General features: G+C 36.5%; 1 protein-coding gene across 3 annotated transcripts in view; it reads right to left on the reverse strand.

The window, feature by feature from the left end:
* Invs (inversin) overlaps positions 1-22,730 on the reverse strand; it is a 138,841-nt gene that overhangs the window by 33,593 nt on the left and 82,518 nt on the right. For all 3 annotated transcript variants that reach the window (XM_005382810.2, XM_005382808.2, XM_013513189.1), the window contains 7 exons: positions 19,060-19,233; positions 15,509-15,676; positions 11,865-12,045; positions 9,267-9,376; positions 6,099-6,270; positions 1,311-1,466; positions 581-810 (listed from right to left, as the gene is read on the reverse strand). In XM_005382810.2, the coding sequence (XP_005382867.1) occupies positions 581-810; positions 1,311-1,466; positions 6,099-6,270; positions 9,267-9,376; positions 11,865-12,045; positions 15,509-15,676; positions 19,060-19,233 (1,191 nt within the window). The remainder of the gene's footprint in view (positions 1-580; positions 811-1,310; positions 1,467-6,098; positions 6,271-9,266; positions 9,377-11,864; positions 12,046-15,508; positions 15,677-19,059; positions 19,234-22,730) is intronic.

Genomic DNA, 22,730 nt, shown 5'->3' on the forward strand with positions numbered 1-22,730 from the left:
AAAAAAAAAAAAAAAAAAAAAAAAAAAAAAAGACACATATACATCCTCACCTCCCAGTTCCAAATATCATGGTAGGGGTAATTATTTACATATTTAGAGTAAATATGAGTATCAGTTTCTTTACTGTAAATGCAGTAATAATCATAACCCTTTTATAGAGTTGTTCTAAGGAACGCGTTACTACACGTAAAGTTCTTAGAATTTTGCAACATTAAGCATTCAGGACTATGAAAAAGATTATATATAAATGAGAAAATGTTGACAGTAACTTTAGGTGAATGAAAAGAAGTAGTCTGTAAAACCATATAACATATATTTATGTTGTGCTATCTATATTTATTAATAAAAGTTATAATATTGTTCCCAGTTTATACTGTGGCCATTTTAAATTATATATAGCTATAGATGAGGATTAGAAGAGAACATGGACCACTAAAAATCATACTTATCAGATGGGATTTTGTGAGTGATCTCTTCATTTGGTAAACTGTTGACTGTTGTTTTATTTAACTTTACAACAAAGAAGAAATACTATAAACGCTTTGTAGCAAACAATACAGAAAAGACCCAGGATTTCTACCTCTTTGTCTTGAATGTTAGGGTCTGCATTATTTTCCATGAGCACAGCCATGCAATTGATATATCCCCCATATGCAGCGCACTGCAAAGGGGTTCTTCCTGCATAATCTTGTACATTTGGATTGATCTTATTTTCTATCAGAATCTGGCAAACATCGGCATTTCCTCCCAGTGCTGCCCAGTGCAGAAGTGAATGTCCATCTTGGTCAACTAGATCTACTCTTGCTCCACCTGAAAAGAAAAAAATTAAAATGTCTAATGTAGCTTGCACTTACCAAAAGGAATAGAAGTTGAGCTGGGGATGTAGCTCAGGGGTAGAGTGCTTGGCTAGCATGCGTGAGGCCCTGGGTTTCATCCCCAGCACCCAAAAATAAAGGTTAAACAAATGTGACTAGAGTGCCTTAAATACTTCACACTCATTAAAATGGTTCCATATACACCGCCTACTTTCACGTTATCCAAGCCTGTGTATTGGCTCGGGTAGGAATGACTCCCCTTTTACAGCACTTGTCACTGAGGGTCCCGTAGTGAAGGACTTTTCCAAAGTTAAACAACTCCCAATAGGGGTGGGGCTTGAGATGGATCTGGAAGTTCCTGATGTCAGGTTTGGCACTTTTCCTTAATTCTTCTACCGCGTGGATCTCTGCTGTGGAAAGCTTTATTTCAAGTTGAATGTGCAAAAATTTCTATATTCTGTGAGTGACTCAATCAGAGTACTCATATTAACTAACCTTTAATCAGTGTCTGAATTACATCTTTGTGTCCCATCTCACAGGCTCGAAAAAGGGGAGTGTGTTTCATGACATCAGTAGCATCTACTTGAGCGTCATTTTCCAATAATAACTTCACAGTGCTGACGTGGCCGGAAAGGGCAGCGGCATGTAAAGCTAAAGAGGAAGCAAAAGAAAGTGACAAACTGTAACCTTTTCTTATTTTAACTAATGCAATCCAAATCTTAAGGATTCTCCAGTTTATTTGTTACTTGTATAGATTTCGAACTTCTTCCTACTCATATGTATTACTCATACCTTTCCCCTTTCCTTCTACCTTGCTCTTCTCATTGTTTTATTCCTGTCCATCCTGTTGGTCTGAAATTGTATCCTATTCTCAGACACCAGTTTATTAAATCTTTTCTCTTTTAGGAGAGGAAGAGAACAAAAGTGACGAAGAGAAATGATTTAAATAATGCAGGCATTTCTCCCCCTCAATAAACACATGTCTCCAAGGGGCCATATGACTGTGGACATCAGCCCATTGTTCTTTCAACTGGCTATGTGTGCTAGTTCTTTCGTTGTTCTGTGTACCTATCTGTACTGATGCACATACATCTTGCTGCATTGAGTATATTTTTCATATAGCATGGCTTCCAATGCAAGCCATTTTCTCAGGGCTCAATTTTTAAGAAATCAGTTATTTTCAGCATTGGAGAAAACTTGAGATATTATGTACTGTCTTCTCTTTGGTTCCTTCTAAGTGATTTTAAAGAATAATTTTGCTATGTGTGTTTACTGTTATGCTGGTCTCTGCTTGTTACTCCAATGTAATGCCTGACTTATGCTGTTCCTCTTTAGGTTTGAATTGGCCCATTTGAATAGCTCAGAGGATTACACAGGTTCTTTCTAGGTATTATGGCTCTAGAATGCCTAGAACAGTGTCTCTTCCATAAAAGGTAACGCACGAGCAAACTTGCAATGTCTGTAAAAATACAGACTTTTGGGTCGGGTACTACTATAATCCTGGGAACAAAATAGATAAGGCTACATTCTAGAAAGGGAAGCAAAGCAAAGCAAAATAAACAGCAAAAGCACAAAAAAACTACTGTGTGATCGTTAATTATGAAATGTCAACTTGACTTTAGTCAAGAACCCCTTAGAAGATTAGTAAAGCATTAGGTATGTCCGTGGATGGCTGACACATAGGCCACAACCTGAGGAAGGAAGATCCACCCTGCCTGTGGGTGGCACCCACCAGGAGGCTTGTATCCTGGATAGAATAAAAAGGGAAAGAAGAAGGAAGTTTTCCTTTTTCTTCTTGGGAGGAGCTTCAGTGTCTGCTCTAGCCTTTGGATGTTCATCTCCAGTTCCTTTGGGCTTCTAGGGCAGTCCACAAGTGGCCATTGTAAGCCTACCTTGTAAAGCCTTTATGTAATCACAGATATATTTTATATTGAATCTGTTCCTTTAGTGAACTCTAACTGATAAACCCTATCAACGAATTCTTAGGTTAAGTGATGAATGCGATAATTAATGCAATAGAAAGTATTTTATACATTCGAGACATGAAATATAACTAAGAGAGGATTTGGGGGAAAGGGAACAATTACTACAGGACATGAATTACTTTGTGTGCTTAAGAAAGGCAAGGGTGGCTGCAGTACTGTGAAAGTGACGCAAGTGACAAGGGGAAAAAAGACCAGCAGGGCTTGAAACGGGAGTGACAGTGTCCAATCTGTTTTAAACAGGTCACTCTAGCTGATAGGAGGAGATTACAGTATAAGCAAGGAAACCAGGTAACAAATTTCAATAAGCAGTGAAAAGTGATGGTGGCTTGAATGTGGGTGGTAGGACCGGAGCTGAAGGGAAGCAGAGAGATTTAGAGTATTTTTTTTTTTTTGGTTTTTCTCCGGTACTGGGAACCGAACTCACGACCTTGCGCTTGCCAGGCAGGCGCTTTTGCAGCTGAGCTAAATCCCCAGCCCCGATTTAGAGTATTATGGAGGTAGACTCGACAAGTCTCAACAGGATTAAAATAGGGTCTCTGTACATGCAGCCTGGAACCTGCATTTAAACAAAAACCTCTAGGAATGCTTACACATTCTTGAGTTTCTGAAGTATTGACCTAAATGACTGTGGGTTCATTCGAGCTGGATGAGATTCAAACGCGTCTGAGAGACTTTACATACCTGCAGTGCTACTACATGGAGAGAGCACAGACTGAACATTCAGTTGTCACATTTAGGCTCAACATAAAGAAGAACATTCCCATAGAGTTAGGCTACAATGAAAATAGTAGGTTCACTGTACTGGAACTGTGGAACCAGAAACTGAAAGACCACTGGTGAGAATAGTATAAGGCAAATAAAAGCAAGATAAATATCTGTGACAGTTCAGGGACTTTCACATTTTTAGAGCCTAAAAACCCCTTTCCTCCCAAAATAAAATTTTGTAACACTCAACACATAAAATAAATAAGGGGTCAAGGGTTATCCGCTTGACCGTCTACTCCCTCAGCACTACGTCAGGTACCTCTACAGAAATCTGTTCTGAAGCACATGATGTGAAATCCTAGAGCTAAGCTTAATTTTAAGGTAACTTCTTATTCTGAAATGTACAATTCTGTGACACGGCACCAAGTATGAAATGCTCTGTAGGTAATACTCTATAGTATCAATGCCAAATTTTAAGACAGTAGATAAAATTTCAGTTAATAGAAAGATATAACTAATAATCACATTAAAGGAAATTCCCATTTCTATTTGTATTTATTTTTTTGAAAACCTTAGACTTAATGATTGTTGCTTCCTCTTCGAAAAAGTGCTATTAGTTTACATAGGAACTTTACATTTTTATTTGTTTGTTTGTTTTATGTCTTTTTTTTTTGAGACAAGGTCTCACTTATGCAGTTCAGGCTGGCCTTGAGCTCACTTTGTAGCTGAGGCTAGTCTCGAACTTGCTATGATCCTCCTGCCTCAGCCTCCCCAGTGCTGGGATTACAGGCGTGAGCCACCACACCCGGTCAGAACCTTACATTTTTAAAAAATGTTTGTATTACAGAGAACTTCAAACTACTTATAAGAAAAAACAATAGTCCCGTGAACTCAATACAACCGTCAGCCACCTTCAACAGTCATCAATACATAGCTAATCTCATCTCGACTAACCACCATCCATTCGCCAACACTTGTGACCGTGTTTGCAGAAAATTCCAGAGTCATATCCTTTCATTTGTAAACACTTCACTTTCGCTGAAGGACAAGAATTTTTTCTTAAATACACCAGTGTTATGAGTCAGGGTGCAGTCAGCAGACAGAAACTACTTGGCCAGACATTTTGACAGAGAAGATTCAACATAAAGAATCGTTAGCTATGTACTGAATTGGAAAGATGAAGGAGAACTAACTTCAGGTATCTGATGTACAGAGGTAGCAGATGCAGAAAATAGCTCCCGATCCTGTAACTGGAAAAATAAAAAAGAAAAGACAGAATTATCAAAACCTAAAATCTTAGACGAGCTCTGTCAGTGCAATTTCAGGCCCGTGAGAAGGGGCTCTTCTCGGCGGGCGGTGGCATCTCTGAGGAGGGTGGTTTGAGGCTGGCACTGTGAAACGTTGAAAAACATGCCGAGTGAAACTGTCACTGACACAAACTGTCACTGCGGCGTTGAAGGAGGGTGCCAGGCTGGTGCGGGCCGTGCTGGAAACAAGAACAGGAAGTAGAGAGGAGGCTGTATTTCCGCCTCCTCGTTCTCCAGATTCCCTCTACTGCCCCCTACCGGAAGATTTTAATGGAGTGCTTATTGACAGCGCACGTCTGATTGCAGTGCCTCAGGTCCAGGACTGAGTTGTCATATGTTTCTGATGGCTTTCTCCTTCTTAATAGTTTATTTATCTGAATCACCTGATTCACACGGTGAACCCCGGCAGAAGTTTTTATTCTATTCAGTGTTACAGTGCTAGTGCGTGATTTTTCTTGTTCCTTTGGACTTGCAATTAGGATGTAGGACAGAAGGAAGAGAACTCCAAGTTGAAACTTAATGCTGAGAAAGGTGTGTTTCGTGGTAACCAGTACATAGTTAAAGGGCTCTCTTATTAGAGGAAGAGGCTGAAGAAGCATGCAGTGAAAGCTTTTCTTCCAGGCTGACTTGAAGGTGTGAAGCTTGCGCAGTCATGGGAAGTTATCTCTAAAAGGAGGCATTCAGGGGGTTGGGGATTTAGCTCAGCAGCATAGCGCCTGCCTGGCAAGTGGAAGGTCGTGAGTTCGATTCCTGGTACCGGAAGAAAAACAAAAACAAAACAAAGCAAAACAAAACCCCAAGGAGGCATTCAGGGTGCAGTCATGCTACTAAGACCTGAGAAAGATGCACAGTAAGTGAAACGGGCGAGAGAACACTTAGATGTGTGCATTTCCTACACACAATTCTATATTTTTGAAAATATAATTAATAAGTACTAAATATAATTAATTACTAAATATGCATAATTTTAAAATATAAGTTTATGCTTTTTTAACATAAAGATAAATGATGAGAAGAGTTTCCATGATCAAGTAAAAGGAGTGACTGGTTTTTAAATCAAATGCCACCATTCATCTGGTAGGAATATATTCTAAATTTGGATATAATATTTGGAAGGAATGAAGCCTTTAGAGTGATATCCTGGCAAATTCAAAAAATGAAGAGCAAATTCACACGATATTAGATTAGGAACAATGCTTTCGGGTTACTATTTCACAGACTTTATGGTACAGCCTACCCTTTGGAACCTGAATGAAAGCAAATCGAACCTGTCTATCAGTTCCTACCTGTGCCTCCGTATTTGTCCGCCATGTTTATATCAATGTCAGACTTTAAACTCAGCATGGTCCTAAGGACATCATCACTGCCTTTCCCTGCTGCCCACATAAAGGATGTTCTTCCTTCCAGGTCTGAATCATCTTTCACTGAAGGATGTTTTAAAAATACTTTCACTGTTTCCTGTAAAAAAAACTTCGTTAAAAGATTGAGATGACAGAGCAGCATTTCTATGTAACAACAAAAGTGTTCTATGAGATTTCCAGCATGAAGCAAAGTATTTCCCCTTGCTTCTGAATCAAATGAAACTGACTTTACAGAAGTACACTTTTCATTGAAAATAATATTCTTTTGTGCTGATGGGTTTTAGTTTCCATAACCCTTCAAAACTATAATCCAACTCCCTTATTCAACAACCTCAAAATTGAGAATTATCTTCAATCAAGCTTGAAAACTTTTAGACCACTGTTAGAGGAGGTAACAATTAAAAGACCCAGAATATAGTGGGCAACATTATAGATGTTGATACAATGGGCATTGATATAATGGGTAACATTAAAGCATTCTTGAGCATTTCACATGTAGAGACCCAGATAATTAGGTATGCCTCCAGAGAAGGTAAATATTGCCTTGTAGTCTATTTTGTTACTAAAGTTTTAAAAGGTGGTTAATACCTTTATTGAATAGTGACATGGTTACTAAGATAATGCAGTGTTCAGTAAAATATTTATTTAGCATTTTTTATATGCAAATGTCCTTCCTGTGGAATCACACAAAAATTAGGTCCCTTGATAATCCTGATTATACGTGGCAATTTTAAAGGGGGTTAACACTCCATCATTCTAAAATTACTTCTTCACTCAGAACTCAGACTCTTACAAATTTTTAGGAAGACCAAAAAACTTGTTTAAATGGATACAAAATAGTTTCATAAAGAGATGTCTGGAGGCTGTGAGCTGACCAAAAATATATATAATACTGATTAAGTATTTTACAGAAAGAATAAATTCAAGGGCTCCCTCATTTTACAGATGAAGAAATTTAGGTTCAAGGTCATATCAATATTGATGGTAAACACAGGAGTAGAAGCCAGTGCTAAATCACAGCCTCCCCCCTCTTTTTTTTCACTGCATCATACATTGTTTCCTCGTCTTAAAACTAGTGTTGACCCACTGAGGTATAATGGCTGAGTGCTCATAAGATCTAATAAGTATGCACACTAAATATATTTCAATCTAGAACAGAATTTTTTTTCTGGTACTGGGAACGGAACTCAGGACCTAGCACTTGCCAGGAAGGCACCCGTGCCACTGAGCTATATCCCCAGCCAAGAATTTTAAAAGTTGACTTTTTGGCCTTGTTTTCTTTCATTAATTTGAAAACATTTCTTTGTTGTGTATATTTTTGTTTTCTTTTTTTGTGTATATTTTTCTTAATGACAAATATTTGTAGAGTTTGTTGTTGTTCTTTGGTGTTTTTCAAAGAGTGTTGGCACTTATGAGATAGAGGCCAAAGTGATCACAGAGTTTAGAAAATTTGCATCATTATTAAAAATAACTCTGGAGCTGATTTTTGAAAATCAACTCTGAACATTATCTACAGCAAATATTTCTATGACTAAACATCCATAGCATCCTACAATTCTTTCTTAATACAGTTATTTAATTACTGATACCTGTTCATTTATTAAACTTGAGTTCTATTGGGCCAAGGATATAGCTCAGCAGCATAAGCACCTGCCTGGCAAGTGCAAGATCCTGAGTTTGATTCCTGGTACCAAAAGAAACCCTAAAAAACAAACTTGAGGTCTAAAACTTGGGTTCAAGATCATGGGCAAGTCATTTAACCTCTTCGAATCTTGGCTTTTAAAAAAAAAATCTGTGAATGGGATGATATGACCTACATAATAGGCTTATGTTGAATACCGATTGAGTTCTCATTTACATAGATTGACTAACCTGGGTAAAGTGAATTTTTTATCTATTTGTAATAAGAAAGGATCCCTCCTCAAACATTTACTTTTATTTTTTCTGAGCTGTTGGGGGATAATAGTTTGTCAAAATTCTAGGGTATAAATTGAATAAACTTTTGGGACTGTCAAGAAGGAAGGACCAGATGTATATTTGTTCTGGATATCAGAGACTAAGAAGGATGTGAAATTAAGATATTTTAGCAACTGAGTACTCAATAAAACATCTGGAGAGGTCAAGCAGTTGGACTCACACTGTTCTGATGATAGTATTACTATAATTCAATGAAACCAAGGGTATCACTATGCACACCCATGCAGAACTGTGACTGCTTTAATGTGTGCAAGTCCCTGGTTCTTGGGGGCCATTCATATTCAGGAACTAGTTAGAATATGAACAATAGTTAGACACTACTCAGTTACTGCTTGGTGGATCAGGACATAACAGATAAGAAAGTGCTTTGTAAATTATAAAGAGCTATAAGAGAAATATTAAGAGTAAATACTTCTAGAAATAAAAACTCATGTTTGCTTTCTTAAATGTATAATACATACAATGATAGCAATAGTAATAAGAAAACATTCTATTTCTTGAGTATCTGTTCTATCCAAACAACTATAGTAGGTACCTATCTATTATAACTAACCTTTAAAACTATCATAAAGAAAATGTATACTTGTTCTTGTTTTACATACAAAGAAACGACTCTGAGAGGTTAGGAGTCTTGTGTAAGGTCAAGCTAGCAAACCGCACAGTCAAGATTCCAGCCAGATTTTTCCAGTTCCAGGATAATTACAGACTGCTGCACACTAAGATATAGTTAGTGCTACAGAAGCAAGAAAAGGATGAGATATGTTTACCATAAAATAGAAATTACATTGAACATTAAAATAAAAACTGCATAAAATTTCCTATGTGACTAACAACTTTACAAAAGCTATCACTTGCATCTGAGTCAGAATCAATAATGCGAACAATTATTTAAAGATAAGTGCTATACTAGTACAGACAAATGAGTGTTTATAAAAGTGAAATTTGAATAAAGTCAGTGTCAACTTCCTGTTTATCATATTGTACTAGATGTTACCATACAGCTAAAATGGGTGAAGGGCGTATGGGATGTTGCTGTATATTTTCTTGCAACTGCACATGAATCTGAAATTATATAAAAATAAAATTAAGAAAAAAGAATTGTTTTGTTTTACTCACAGCAAAGTTACTCTGAGCTGCATAGTGCAAGGGTGTTGCTCCTTGGCTGTCAGATGGGATAGTTCCAGACTTATTTCTTTCTAAAAGGAGATGGACAATCTGTGCATGGCCTGAGGACAGACATGACAAGAAAGTTATCACATACAAAGAACCTTAAGTAATTCATAATCTACTTAAAAGAAAGGGGTAAGAAAAGTGATGAGCACCTATGTGCTCATATAGCACTCAGCATGGTTCCTGACCAGCAGCACCCCCTAACCCCTCTTCTAATTTCTCACTAGCCTATGATGATAGGGCAGAACAAAGGCGAAAAGTAACAACACTGAAAACTTCATGTTTCCATCAGGAAGGAAATGGCCCTGGATATAACTGCCAGATGGAGTAAAAATAAACTCAATTAGGTATCACCTCATTGAATCCCCTGGCTTCATTCTGGAAAACAGCCTGCAACAAAGGAGGGAAGGTGCTTTAGATTCAGGTGCTCATAGGCTTTGCTGTCCTTAGTCTCAAGGTTTCACTGTCCAAGCAACCAGAACTACACAGGTGTTCACACTTGTTCTTCGGGTAGACAAACAATAATACAATCTCTTCTATCTCCGAAGTCTCCTGACGATGCATTCTAATTTCTCTCTCTTAACATCTACACAGAGATTTTAAATCCCACAAAACAAGGGGCAGGTATGAAGAGGTGGTATAATACTCTGCAGCACCGTGTGAAGGAAGTGATTTCTACAAACAAAGAACTGTAGAAAAGATCAACGAATAAATAAAGCTAATAAACAGTGTATATATAGGAAACCTGAGTTCCACACTCGATTATGACAGTGTATTTAGGGAGCCAGGCAGTGAAGAAGATGCCATATTAGCAGAGCAAGGATATATGAATGCCAATCAGATATAAAAACAGAATTTGAAGGACAGTTGTGCTCATACAGTCATTTTTCATACACAGTTTAAGGTAGAGTCGCCCTAATGCAAATGTAGGGTGAAAGGCAACCTATGTTTCACAGGTAATCTAAATATATCTCATCTTGTTTGAATAAAGAGAAAAAGTCAGTAAAGATCAAAGAAAAATACACTCTAAGACAGACAAAAAGGTACATTATCAGAAAGACAAAGAGCATACCTCTGAAAAGAAGGATCCAGAGGAAAAAGTCAGGAAACTGGCATCTTCAACTTAGCGCAAAGAGAGACGGCGTCTATGACACAAAGAGAATGCCCTAAGAATGAAGCAGGCGGACATGAAAAGGTAGTGGAAGGAGGTAAAAGGAAGTAAGATGAGATTTAAAGAAATACACATGACAGAAGGAAATGAAAATACCATCTAAATTGCAACCTATATAGGAGGCAGAAAGAAAGAAAATTTAGAGAATTAAAAAGTTATTTAATGCTGTGGAGACAAAGTTAGCAACTATGCCCACATTCTAAAGCAAAAGGAAAAAAAAGCATGAAACTACACATTAAAATGAAGTCTAAATAATAATTTAAAATTTGACCATAAAACCTGAATATAAATATAAAAATCAAAAGACACAATGTATAACTTTAAAATTAAGATCAAGAAAATAATTAGTATTTTAACAAAAAATAAAATTACAATAAATTGTGCTGCAATCCTTTGTTTTAAATATGTAGGAGTCAACAGGTGAAGAATTGCTTTTGACTTTATCTCAGGCTTAAAAATGCTTTTGATAAATTTAAAAATAATCACGAATAGAGGCTAAATAGCCTTCTACAACACCAGGCGATTCAAAACCAAATAATAATAACAAAGTTAATGTATATACCCAAAGCAGAAAACAAAGTGAAAAAATTAAGAAAAAAACCTCTGAAAATGCCAACAGCATGACAGCAGAAAAAAGACCAGTTTACTGATCTTTTAACAATGATGATGAATGGGTACGTAGAATGTCTTTACTAAAAGAAAGTCTCTTAAATTATACCCTCGAAAAATTCAACATCTACATATATATAACATGTACATAATATAAAGCCTCTCATCTAAAAATGTGACACCCAAAAATGTTAAGTAAAAAGCAAATATGATGAAAAAACCAAAATATCATGATTTCAGCACAAACATAAAACTGAAGCCCTCCTCCCCTAAAATGAAGGCAGTGACTGTGAAAAGAGGTTTATGCTACATGTTGTCAATGAATTGTCATTCATTTTATAAGAAAAGTTAAAACATATTGACATTAAAATATTTAACAGAAAAAAAATATTTAACAGAATAATATAAAAATTTATTTATTTGTTTACTTATTTATTGAGACAGGTTCTTGCTATGAGGTTCAAATTGGTCTTAACTGACTGCAGAGCCCTGTCTGCTCTGGAACTGGTGGCAATCCTCTTGCCTCAGCCTCCTGAGTCCTGGGATTATAGGTGTGTGCCCCCACACCAGGCTAATGGAGAATAACCTTATATTACTAAAAATTAAGCATACCGTAGGGGGAGTTAGTTTATAAAACCATTCAATGTGTCACTTAAAATTAATTACATAGGAGGTGAAATGCAACAGGAAAAGAGAAGGTACAGAAATTCTCCTCCATGCATGCATTCCTCCTACTGTCGATCCTTTCTTTACAGCCAACTTACCTAGTAAAGCTGCCCAGTGAAGTGGGGTTCGAAATAAGTTATCATAAGACGTTATATTGCAGCTTTCGTATGAGGTTAAGACATCAACCACTGTCACGTTTCCATCAGCGACTGCAAAGTGAAGAGGTGTGCGGCCCTCATAGTCTTGCCAGTTCAGTAAAGACTCTGTTGGAGCAGCATCCTATTTTTAAGAAACCAGACATCACAAGTGTGGAACCCTCGATAAATTTATGTAGCATAAATATTGATGGAAGTTTTCTAAACAAAACCTCTATATTATCTGCAAGCACAAATAAACCAATAAATCCAGAAAAAGTGTACAGTATAAATCTCTAAAAATTTATTTTCATATTTTATTAGAAAGTACAGAAAGGATCTAATAACTACCATGTACTGACTATATTAAAAAGGTATCAGTGTTTTGCCTAATGAGCTTTTGCATCTGTTACGGATTCAGCTAATGCTGTGTTTTGTATTTTTGTACATGTGTGCACACCCATACACAATTAATATGCACAACTAGGTCTATACTTACATATACTATATATATATATATATATATATATATATGTGCACCCTTTATGTTGTGCTAGTACCCATGTATATCCTTTGGCAACTTTTCCTTTCAGTATTATACTCATGGCCCTGTTGCTACCAGTTCATTTGCTGAACTGCATAAATAAACCATGGTTTAGTTATTCCTTCTCCTACCAAGGGATAGTTATTTCTATTTTTTTCAAATAAGGCTGCAAAGAGTATGTTCCCTCTACCTGCCTTTTATAGAATATATGTGAGATTTTTCTCTTGGTTAGGTAGCAAAAGATATCACTCTCCAGATGGTTGTACCAATTAACACACCCGTGTCAACTTGTAAAGGTTTTTATTTGCCCACATGCTGGCACAAATTAATTATTTGGTATTATCAAACTTACTACAGTTTTCCCCTTAGAAGTACAAAAGACATTTCATTGACATTTTAATTTGTAATTCTTTTATGAATGAACTGGAAACTTTAAAATTTTAGTATGTTTACTTGTGATTCAATTTTATTTCTTTATAAATAAACTGATAGTTTATTTCTCTTTTGGGTCTTTGTAGGAGACATTATGCTTTAGTCTCCCTTCAAAAGTAAGGCCTTATTTCCTCAGTCAAGGACCCTTAACTGTTAACTTTCTGGAACTGCTTTGGCTGAAAAGTTACCTCACCCCAGGTAATGTTCCTTCTCAGGTTTGGTCATACCCAAAGCCAAACCTGGATTTGACTTCAATTTGAGAACTTTCTGAAGGGTCATATCAGATTTTGCTCTTCTTTTGCAATGAGTCTATTTTATTTTATTTTAATTTATAAAGTATAATTTAGTCCCTTGAGTCTTGTAATGAGTGAGATGTGTTTACCTAAGAGAAAATAAGGACAAATCAGAGTGTAAAAGGGATAACAGGAATGCAAATTGCTCTCCAGTGACTTCAGGTACTGAAATTAACACATAAGGAATACAAAATAACAATCTATTAAATACGTGAGAAGATAAAGATGAAATAGAAAGCAAGAAAGGAAGAAAAACCATCATAATGATACAGTAGATTTGAAAAAGAACCAAATAGAAGTTTTAGAAGTGAAAAATAGAGTCACTAAGATTAAACATTCAATAGAAAGGGTAAACAACTGATTAGACTTGGCTAGAGAAAGATTTCGTAAACTGGAAGATAGATCTGATAAGATTACCCATGAGCAGAGAGATACAAAGAGATAGAAATATAAAAGGAAGTCCAGAAACACGGACAACAAAAAGGTTTAAAAGATATAAAATTGGATACCTTATGACAAGAGTAGGGAGAATGAAGGAAAAGCAATATTTAAAGAGATAATACTGTAGTTATGTATTTTCCAAAACTGAGATACTGTACTCAGAATGTATATACTAAACAGGATTTTTGTATTTGTTTTTTTCCAACAGGGTCTAACTATATAATCCAGGCTGGTGGGGGAATTCCTACGTAGCCCACATTGGCCTCAAACTCATGATTTTCCTGTCTCAGCCTCCTGAGAGCTGCGATTATAGACATGTGCCACCACACCAAACAGCATTTTTTTTAAAAGGTCACACCTACACACATTGTAGTACACCAACGAGAATAATTTATAAAGCAGTCTAAGTGAAAAGACAGATCATCCATAAAGCAATGACAATTAGACCAAAAACAGACTCCTTGAGTAATAATAGAAGGCGGAAAATAACAAAATAATATCCTGAAAAAGCTGAGAAAAGTTATTACGTATAAATGTGTACACAGGAAATCTATTTTTTCAAGAGCCAGGTTGAAAGACAAACAATTTTAGCAATTAAAAACACTTAACACTCACAAATCTATATAAAGAATTGAAGTTCTTAGAAAAGTAGCACTAGAAGGAAAGCTTGAGATTCAAGAAGTGGAGAGCAAAGGTATTTATGAACAGGCAAGTAAAACTAATCTTTGTATATGAAAGAATAACATCAAAATCTAATTTGTGTCTCAAAAGTCTAATTTGTATATTGAAAGCAAATAAAACTAAATGTTGGACTACCATAGCATGTAAAGCTGTAAATTGGGATAGAGTAATTAGAAAACCTCAATTAACCTATTTTATGACCATTCCAAATTAATAAGTAATTTATCAAATTGGTTAGGAATATAATCAATGAACAAAAAAATCAGTTGCATTCCTTTATACATGCAACAACCAGTTAATTATATGCCCTGCATATGTTCAAAAGTGCTCAAAAGTAGCAATGTTTATAAAACACAAAAAACTGAAAATAGTTCAAACATCTCTCAATAGCAGAAGAAATTCTAATGGAATATCATGTAACAGTAAAATTAATAGATTATGATAACATACAGTAATGTAGATAAAATCACAAGCGTAAGATTGAACAGGAAAAGCACATTCCTAAAGAATACAGCCAACATGAATCTGTGTATATAAAATTAAAAAAACATTAAAAATGAAACAGTACATTGTGTATAGATACAAATATATGAGGTCAAACTAATGAAAATCAGTAGAGGACAAACACAAAACTGAGGATGGGGGCTGGGGATTTAGCTCAGCGGCAAAAGTGCCTGCCTGGCAAGCACAAGGTCATGAGTTTGGTTCCCAGTACGGGAGAAAAACAAAAAAACAAACAAACAAACAAAAAAAAAACAAAACTGAGGATGGTCTTTGCTTCTGAGGACAGAGAGAACAGGAGTATTCAACTCGGGGGTTTCCACAGTATAATGGTAATGTACCTTTTCTTAAACTCAGCAGTGAGGACATGAATTTGTTGTTTCTGTATGCTTTATCATGTATACTGATATTCACTTATATCTATTCATTATTTAATAAAGCAAATATAAAACAATGTAAGAGAATTAGCAATGCAAAATCACGAAAGCATTTGATTAGGGGACACGAAGTTGAATGGTGTGGGGGTGTGGACACAACCTCCAGGTGGTCTTAAACAGTGGTGTTGAAATCTACCTTTTTGGAGATGGGGCCACATATTTGTTGTATTCTTTGGTTCATAATTTCTTTGTAAGTCATACATATGCTTTTCAAAAGCCGGAGAAGTCAACTTTCCTTTTTTTTTAAGGCATTTAGGTCTACAGTACCATTCTACTCACCAGAATGCATCTCACTGTATGCACAGCGCTTGCATCTTTATGGTTGGCTGCCCAGTGCAGTGGGATCTTGCCTTCAACATCAGGAATCCCAATGTTGGAATCGTGCTTGATCAGCAGCTTCACGTGCTCAGGATTGTTGTAGTAGGCACTCCAGTGCAGAGCTGTTTGCTGCAAGATGGAGAGGTTGGCAATTAAAAGCAGAGCGAAATAACAAGTAACTCCACCCAAGCTTTCATTGTCCTAGGCACTGTCATAAGCGTTCTATGTAGTTTGCATTACATGGTCATCATCAGATCTCTGGGAGATAAGCACTCTATAATTTGCATATGACTGATGAGGTAAACAAACACAAGAAGGATGAATAATTTGCAAGGACATAAAATAGTACACAGCTGAACTGAGATTGTTAGCCCAGGCAGTCTGACTCCAGAGTCTGTACTCTTTTTTTTCTTTGGTTTTTCTCCGGTACCGGGAACCGAACTCACGACCTTGTGCTTGCCAGGCAAGCGCTTTTGCCGCTGAGCTAAATCCCCAGCCCCAGAGTCTGTACTCTTAATCTAGAGTTATTTAGTTCAAGTACTAACAATAATAATAAAAAGTAAGGTAGAAGCAGCCCAATAGTTTATGAACAATTATCAGTGAAGTCAGTGACAATCTTGATATTGCATATCTGGTCATCACGAATCACTTTGGAATTTGATAGATGATTTGAATGTTAATATCTATCCAAAAAAGATATCTGCACGGGATATTTATAGATCTGGAATCCATTCCTTATATCAAAAGAAAAATTTATATTTAATTATCATTTTATAGCATAAGTATTAGACCTAGTTATTGATGAAAAGAGACATTTTGAAAACACAGCAGTATTTGATTTCAAATGAAAGCTTAAAATGATTGCCTTGAACTTGTAGAGGTTGTCTGAAAACCACTCATGAATATACTTCTGTAAGACTGCTTTCCTCATTAGGAGAATTATTAAGGGAAAACATAGAATGAGTTTACATATATATTATCCTTTGCAAGTAGCATATCCATCAATCCAATCTACAGTTAAATAAAGAGTAGAATGAAGCTCATCTGTCATATTAAAAACTAGACAGTGACATAGATGGCATTCATTCCGAAGGTATCTACAATATGAAGTCACTGTTTGACTCATTACTTTTGATTAGTAGCAACGGCAGAACACAATAAAATCACAAGTATAATGGCAATTAAATGCCTACAACATTTTCCATAAACAGTATCATTTCTGTAATTCCTTTTTATATGTTGTTTATTCTAATTATATTTACTAAAATATATATTCAGCCTAGTAATAAAAAGTTTTGGTTTTTATTTTCTATGGCTTCATTTTTTATTTTTCTAGTAACTCTATTTTTCAACTGTGGCAAAATAGGCATAGTATAAAATTTCCCACTTTAACTGTTTTACAGTATGCCGTTCAATGGCATTAGGCACATTCATGTTATCGTGCACCCGTCACCACTATTCATCTCCAGGATTTTTTCTTCTTCCCAAACTGAAGCTCTATCCCCATTTAATCGTGTTACTTCCACCTTCCTCTAATTCCTGGCAACCATCATTCTATTTTCTGTCTCACTGACTTTGACTATTCTAGGTGCCTCAGAAGTGGAACCACACAAGATTTGTCTTCTGTTTGTCTTATTTCACTTAGCATGTTTATGAAAAGTTTATCTGTTTTGTAGTACATGTCGGAATTCCATCCCTTTGTAAAGCTGAATAGTAGTCCACAGTATATCTAGACATAGGTACTATGTTTTGATTATCCAGTTATCTATCAATGGACATTTGAATTGTTTTCATGCTTTAGCTATTGTGAATAACTCTACTATGGAGCATGGATGTACAGACACATGTCTGAGTTCCTGATTTTAGTTCTCTTGGGTGTATACCCGAAAGTAGAACTGTTGTCTCATATGGTAATTCTACATTTAATTTTTTACGTCCACTAGTAAGGAATAAGGGTTTAAATTTCTCCACATCCTTCCAACAGGTGTTATTTTCTGTTTTTGTGATAATGCATCATAAAAGTTACAAAGAAATTAGCTCATTATAATTTTGATTTGCATTTCCTGAATGATTAATAATGTTGGGCATCATTTCACATCCTTCTTGGCTGATTCTATATCACTTTTTGAGAAATGAATGCTCAAGTTATTCATTTAAAGTTGAATTTTGGTTATTCATGTATGTTATGAAACAACTGAACTATAACAGATTAGAAATTTAAAAAAATTAAAAAATAGAGAGAATTGATCCTTTACCACAAATAGTTTCAAAGTCACTTCTTTAAGCTTGTGTTGTCTTCTCCTGTGTCTGCCTGCCTGGACAAGATGCAGCTGTTTCCCCCCATCTGATTACATAACTGCCCATCCTTGTTCGATAAAAGAGGCACACGCAGACTAGGAAGCAGGAAGTGCCTACACTGTTCTGGGGTAGCATTATGAAGCTTGAAGACATGGGAAGCTTCATAAATGGTAATGAGTCTTTGCGGATTGATCAAAGTGCTTTTTTTTTTTTCCGTGAAATATTAGCATTACAGATGCCATGAGTTAGGAATAATATTAATGTATGGTGCTGGTAAAGTAAGTCGATCTCAGAACTCTATTAAGCAAATTTTGAGATGATACAAAGAATACTATGAGAGTGAAAAGATTATTCAATATAAACCCAGTAGATTACTAGAGTTTTAATTACATGGGCTGATTGGAGTTAACAAGACTGTGTGATGAAGGGCTTGGTGGAAAGGAAAAGGATTATTGCTCTTGTCTAACTTTCTTTACCTAGAAAGAACGATCAGAGCATCAGTCAAAACAATGACCAATGTGTACACTATCTGAACATCTAGAGCAGGGAAGGTAACAAACCCTAGAGCTAAATGCTAGAGCAGATGTTAGATCTGACGTGAAACTAGTGATTATTTTACAGCTAACATTTATGGAGAATATACCATGCACTGAGCATCGTCTTATGCAATTTGTAGATACTGTCTTCTTTTATGCTCAATAATATTACTATCCTTTTTTTATCATTTATGAGAAAATTGAGGTATCAAGGAGTTAAGTAATTTGCTTTAGGACACAGAACACGTAAGTCACAGACTTTGGACTGAACCCAAGAGATCTTATGCTGAAGCCCAGGGCAGAGTATGGCCAACACAAACGGCCAACACAAATCTGTCTACTTACAGGAACCATTGTGACTTTCTATCAGCTATTAGACTTTGGAGTTAAACAGGCCTAAATTTTTAAGTTCTCGTTCTAACCCTTGTATCTTGGGCAAAATCTTACTTTTCTGTTGTTTCAGTTTCTCCATCTGTAAAAAGGAGATCCTACCGATCATATGGTAGCTGGAAGGACGAGATGACAGAATTTAAGAGAGATACTTTACTGGGGTTTATGGAGACATGTTCTACCATATGTATGGGTGGTGATGTACACAATCTTACCTGAGGTTACACATCTCAAAAGGAAGCATTCGCTTTCTGCTCTCATTTATCCTCCATGTTAGTCAGGCATTACCTTGTTTTTATCCTGTGTATCCACTTCGCCTGGTGCCATAAACTTCAGGAGAAGTGTCAGACACTTAGGGCTCTTGTGCCGGGTGGTCAGGTGCAAAGGTGTCATCTCTTCTAGATCCTTTTGCATCCAATTTGCTCTACGTGTAAGTAAAAGTTTCATGAAACGATAATTTCCCTAAATATAGAGAGGGAGTAGAGGAGAGGAAAAATAGAGAGAGAGAGAGAGAGAGAGAGAGAGAGAGGAAGGGAGGGAGAGAGAAGGATGGAGAGAGAATTTACTTTGGAGTCATTTTTTAAATTTTAAAATATTTTGAGTATTTTAATAATTTTGTATAACATTCAGAGAAAGAAATCAAAGAAACAATGCTTCCAAGACTCACTAAGCTAATAATTTTTTATGTTTCTTTCTAGACACTTTCTCATAGAAATATAATTTACACAGTGGTTGATCAATATTTTACTGGGTTAAGGCAACACATTTTATTTATCTAGTCTAATAATGCTAAATATTTGGAATGTTTCCACTGTTTTCTATTATAGAAAAATGTTTTGATGCACACATTTTTCACAAAGCTTTTTCATAAAAAGAAATTATCAAGAACCCAACTGCTGGTCAAAGGCGTCTGTATATTTTATAGCTTTTAGTGTATTTTCCAAATTACTATCTATTAAGAACAATATGTGGTTGTACTGTTTTCAGCATATTTTGACCAATATATTATAATGAACTTGTGAAGTGAGCAGAAACGTTAAACCCCAAATTCACAGGTTAGGGAACTGAGATTTAAAGGAGTGCAATATCTTGTCCAAGGTCCTCTGTGTGATACAGACGGGTGGTAGTTTTCTTGAAGAGAGTTATTTACAAAAAGAACTAAAGGAGAAGCAGCTTACACAAAGTTCATATCCCATACTCAAGTGGACATGAACTCCAATCTAGAAGTCCTCATAGGCCATCCACTTGCATGTAGTACTCTCCCTATGAAAGAAACAGATCTTCCAATCTGGAGAAAGAAGCTTCAATGTAAGACCAAGAGCAATACAATGTTGGGGATGCAGGCCAGCCATTACACGGTGCGCCTGCACAATATGAGGGTTTTGGAACAAAACAGAACTCTCTAAAAATAGTTCTTTAGGGCTCTTTTCTGAGATCTAATTTCTTTCTTCCAGTTCTGACTGGAAGCCTCCTTATGCTTGCTGCCACAGACAGTTCAAGGTCAAAGTGAGCAGAAGTATTGCATGACCAAGTTCTTTGCCTAAAATTGCCTACTTATCCCTCCCCACTCAAGGCATAGCAGCAGCTGGGTTCTGTTTCTTCCATCTTCTCAGACACTCTACATCCTTGACTTTGTTGGCAGCGGGGCCTTTTGGTGTAACGGTGCTAATGATTCAGGGGCTGTCAGTAGCAGCAGAAAAGACGTTGGTTAATCAAGCAGACGACTCAGAAAAGAATGCGGGGCTGGAGGGCAGCACTAGAGCAGCAACGCAGCTCCTGGGGTGCAGGAAATGGCCCGCTTGCCCTCATGGCCAGAGCCGGGATGAACGCAGTCCAGGGGTTAGGGCAGAGATAAGGTTAGGATGGCGGAATCCCTGACTGTCCATATTAGACGAGCAATCTAGAATAGGCTCAAAAGCCAACTGACTCAGTTTGATTATCTCCTCTCAGAGGGACTCCCGTTGTAAAACAAAATAGAATTTATTTTGTCATTCTTTAATCACTTACCACTTCCTTCATAGTACTTTTCTGAGTTTGTACTCACTTGTCTATTTGCTTCCTTTCACTGTGATCTCCTTCACCAACATAAGCTCCACGAAGGCAGAGGCTGTGTTTTATTGACCACTGTTTATTGTAGTTCCTGGCACAAAGTAGGTGCTTAATAAATATAAGTAAATTATGGGAAGGACAGAGTATAAAGAAATGGCATAACTTCCAGAAGTTTTTGTTCTCACTTTACATGTTTTATTTGCAGGTGCTGTATTAATTAGATTAGATAGTTCAAAACCGTCTTTCTCAACGGGTATTTGGTCACTGTTACTTTTAAATATTTCATTTATGAGCTTCATTAGTCGTGTACGTTATTTACCCGGAGTCATTTTTTCAGTGTCAAGGTGCTAAAATTTCCTCAAGAGGGCGCCCTGCTCTAAATTTCTTGCCGTCTTTCCTTTGAAAACAGAAATAGCACCCAGGAGAAACAAATCTATGATACTTCATACTGAAAAATAAGGTTTGACCTTTCTGAGTGTAACATTTCAAATATTACAGAATAATTCATCATGACCTTTTACAGCTATTCAATCAGACAATCATTTTGGTTGTAAAATTAGAGAAGATAGGAAGAAAGAAACTAGCTTGTACTGTGGAAGGACTACGGAGTTATCACACAAGTGCCTGTGGGATTTATGTTTCACATTATTCTAGGAACTCTACTTTCACAAAACATGGTACACACCACTGATGTTTACTCATTCATTCATTCCACAAACATTCACTGTGCCCCGTTATGAAGCAGGCGATAGCAGTGTTTGCCCTGCACTTTACTCTTATTATAAAGTCCTTTGACAGAGATTTCATCTTTCCCTCGAGGAAGTTTCATAGAAAACATTTACAGATTAAATAAAATATCCTTCTATACTTCCATTTCCTCATCTGTAAAGCAGGGATTCTCACTATTATTTCTATGAAATGATTATGCAGGTGAGATGAGATAGATAATATTTGTAAAGTACTCATTATAGTGAACGAAGCAAATGTTCAGGCAAAGTTTGCAAGTCTTATTCTGAGCAGTTTTTCAGTATGGAATGGCAACAAAATATAGATAGGTGAAATCAAGAATGGCCCACAACAGAGGGCAGGTAGATAGATTTGTCAGCAACATTTACAGTTCAGCTAGTCGTTAAGGAGAGAAACACAGAGACGAGTAAAAGCACAAATGGTTGGAATGGTATAAATAATGGTTTTTGTATTTTTTTTTCTTACCTTGAGAAAGAGGTCTTTGTCTTTCCTACAGATTATGAGCTCTAGGACCAGCAGAAGCACAACCAATAGGAATTTGGTTGGGACTCTGAGGAGAGGTTGCTATTTGAAGTTTGTTTTTTCTTGCCTTGAAGGACAGAGACCTATTTTTATCTATGATAGCTCGGGCTAGAATCAATAGAATTCACTTAGACAAAATGCACGCTCCCTTTATATGCAAATTTAATCTCTGGGTACGAGCAGAAGGGACAAAGAACCTAAAAGGCTAAAGACAAGAGTAGGGTCGGGGTTGCAGTCCACTGGTAGAGCACTAGCCCAAGCGTGCACCAGGCCCTGGGTTTGATCCCTAGTACTGAAAAAAGAAAAAAAAAAATCAGGAGAATATTTCTTATGTCAGTGGAAAAGGAAGACATTAGATCTGAGATTAGGGGAACAAGATTATTTGTCAGTCATCTGGAGGTTTTTCAACTCCACGGGGAGGATGTTTTAGGCTACTTTGCTTCCCCCAAAGCCTCCTCCCATATAAAAATAAACAAAAGTCTCAACATTTGTTCAGTATTGGAATGAGGACTTGTTTAGTTTGAGGAATATTCTCACAGTGCAAACAGTTGGGGCAGGATTTGGAAGTTAATTATTTCGTATCACCTCTTAGGGCCTCACAAAAGCTGGTCCTGAATTGAGAAGTGCTTGCTTTGGGATCT

Source organism: Chinchilla lanigera, unplaced genomic scaffold (assembly GCF_000276665.1).
Source record: "Chinchilla lanigera isolate Chin_1 unplaced genomic scaffold, ChiLan1.0 scaffold00018, whole genome shotgun sequence".
In the NCBI taxonomy this organism is placed as follows: Eukaryota; Metazoa; Chordata; class Mammalia; order Rodentia; family Chinchillidae; genus Chinchilla; species Chinchilla lanigera.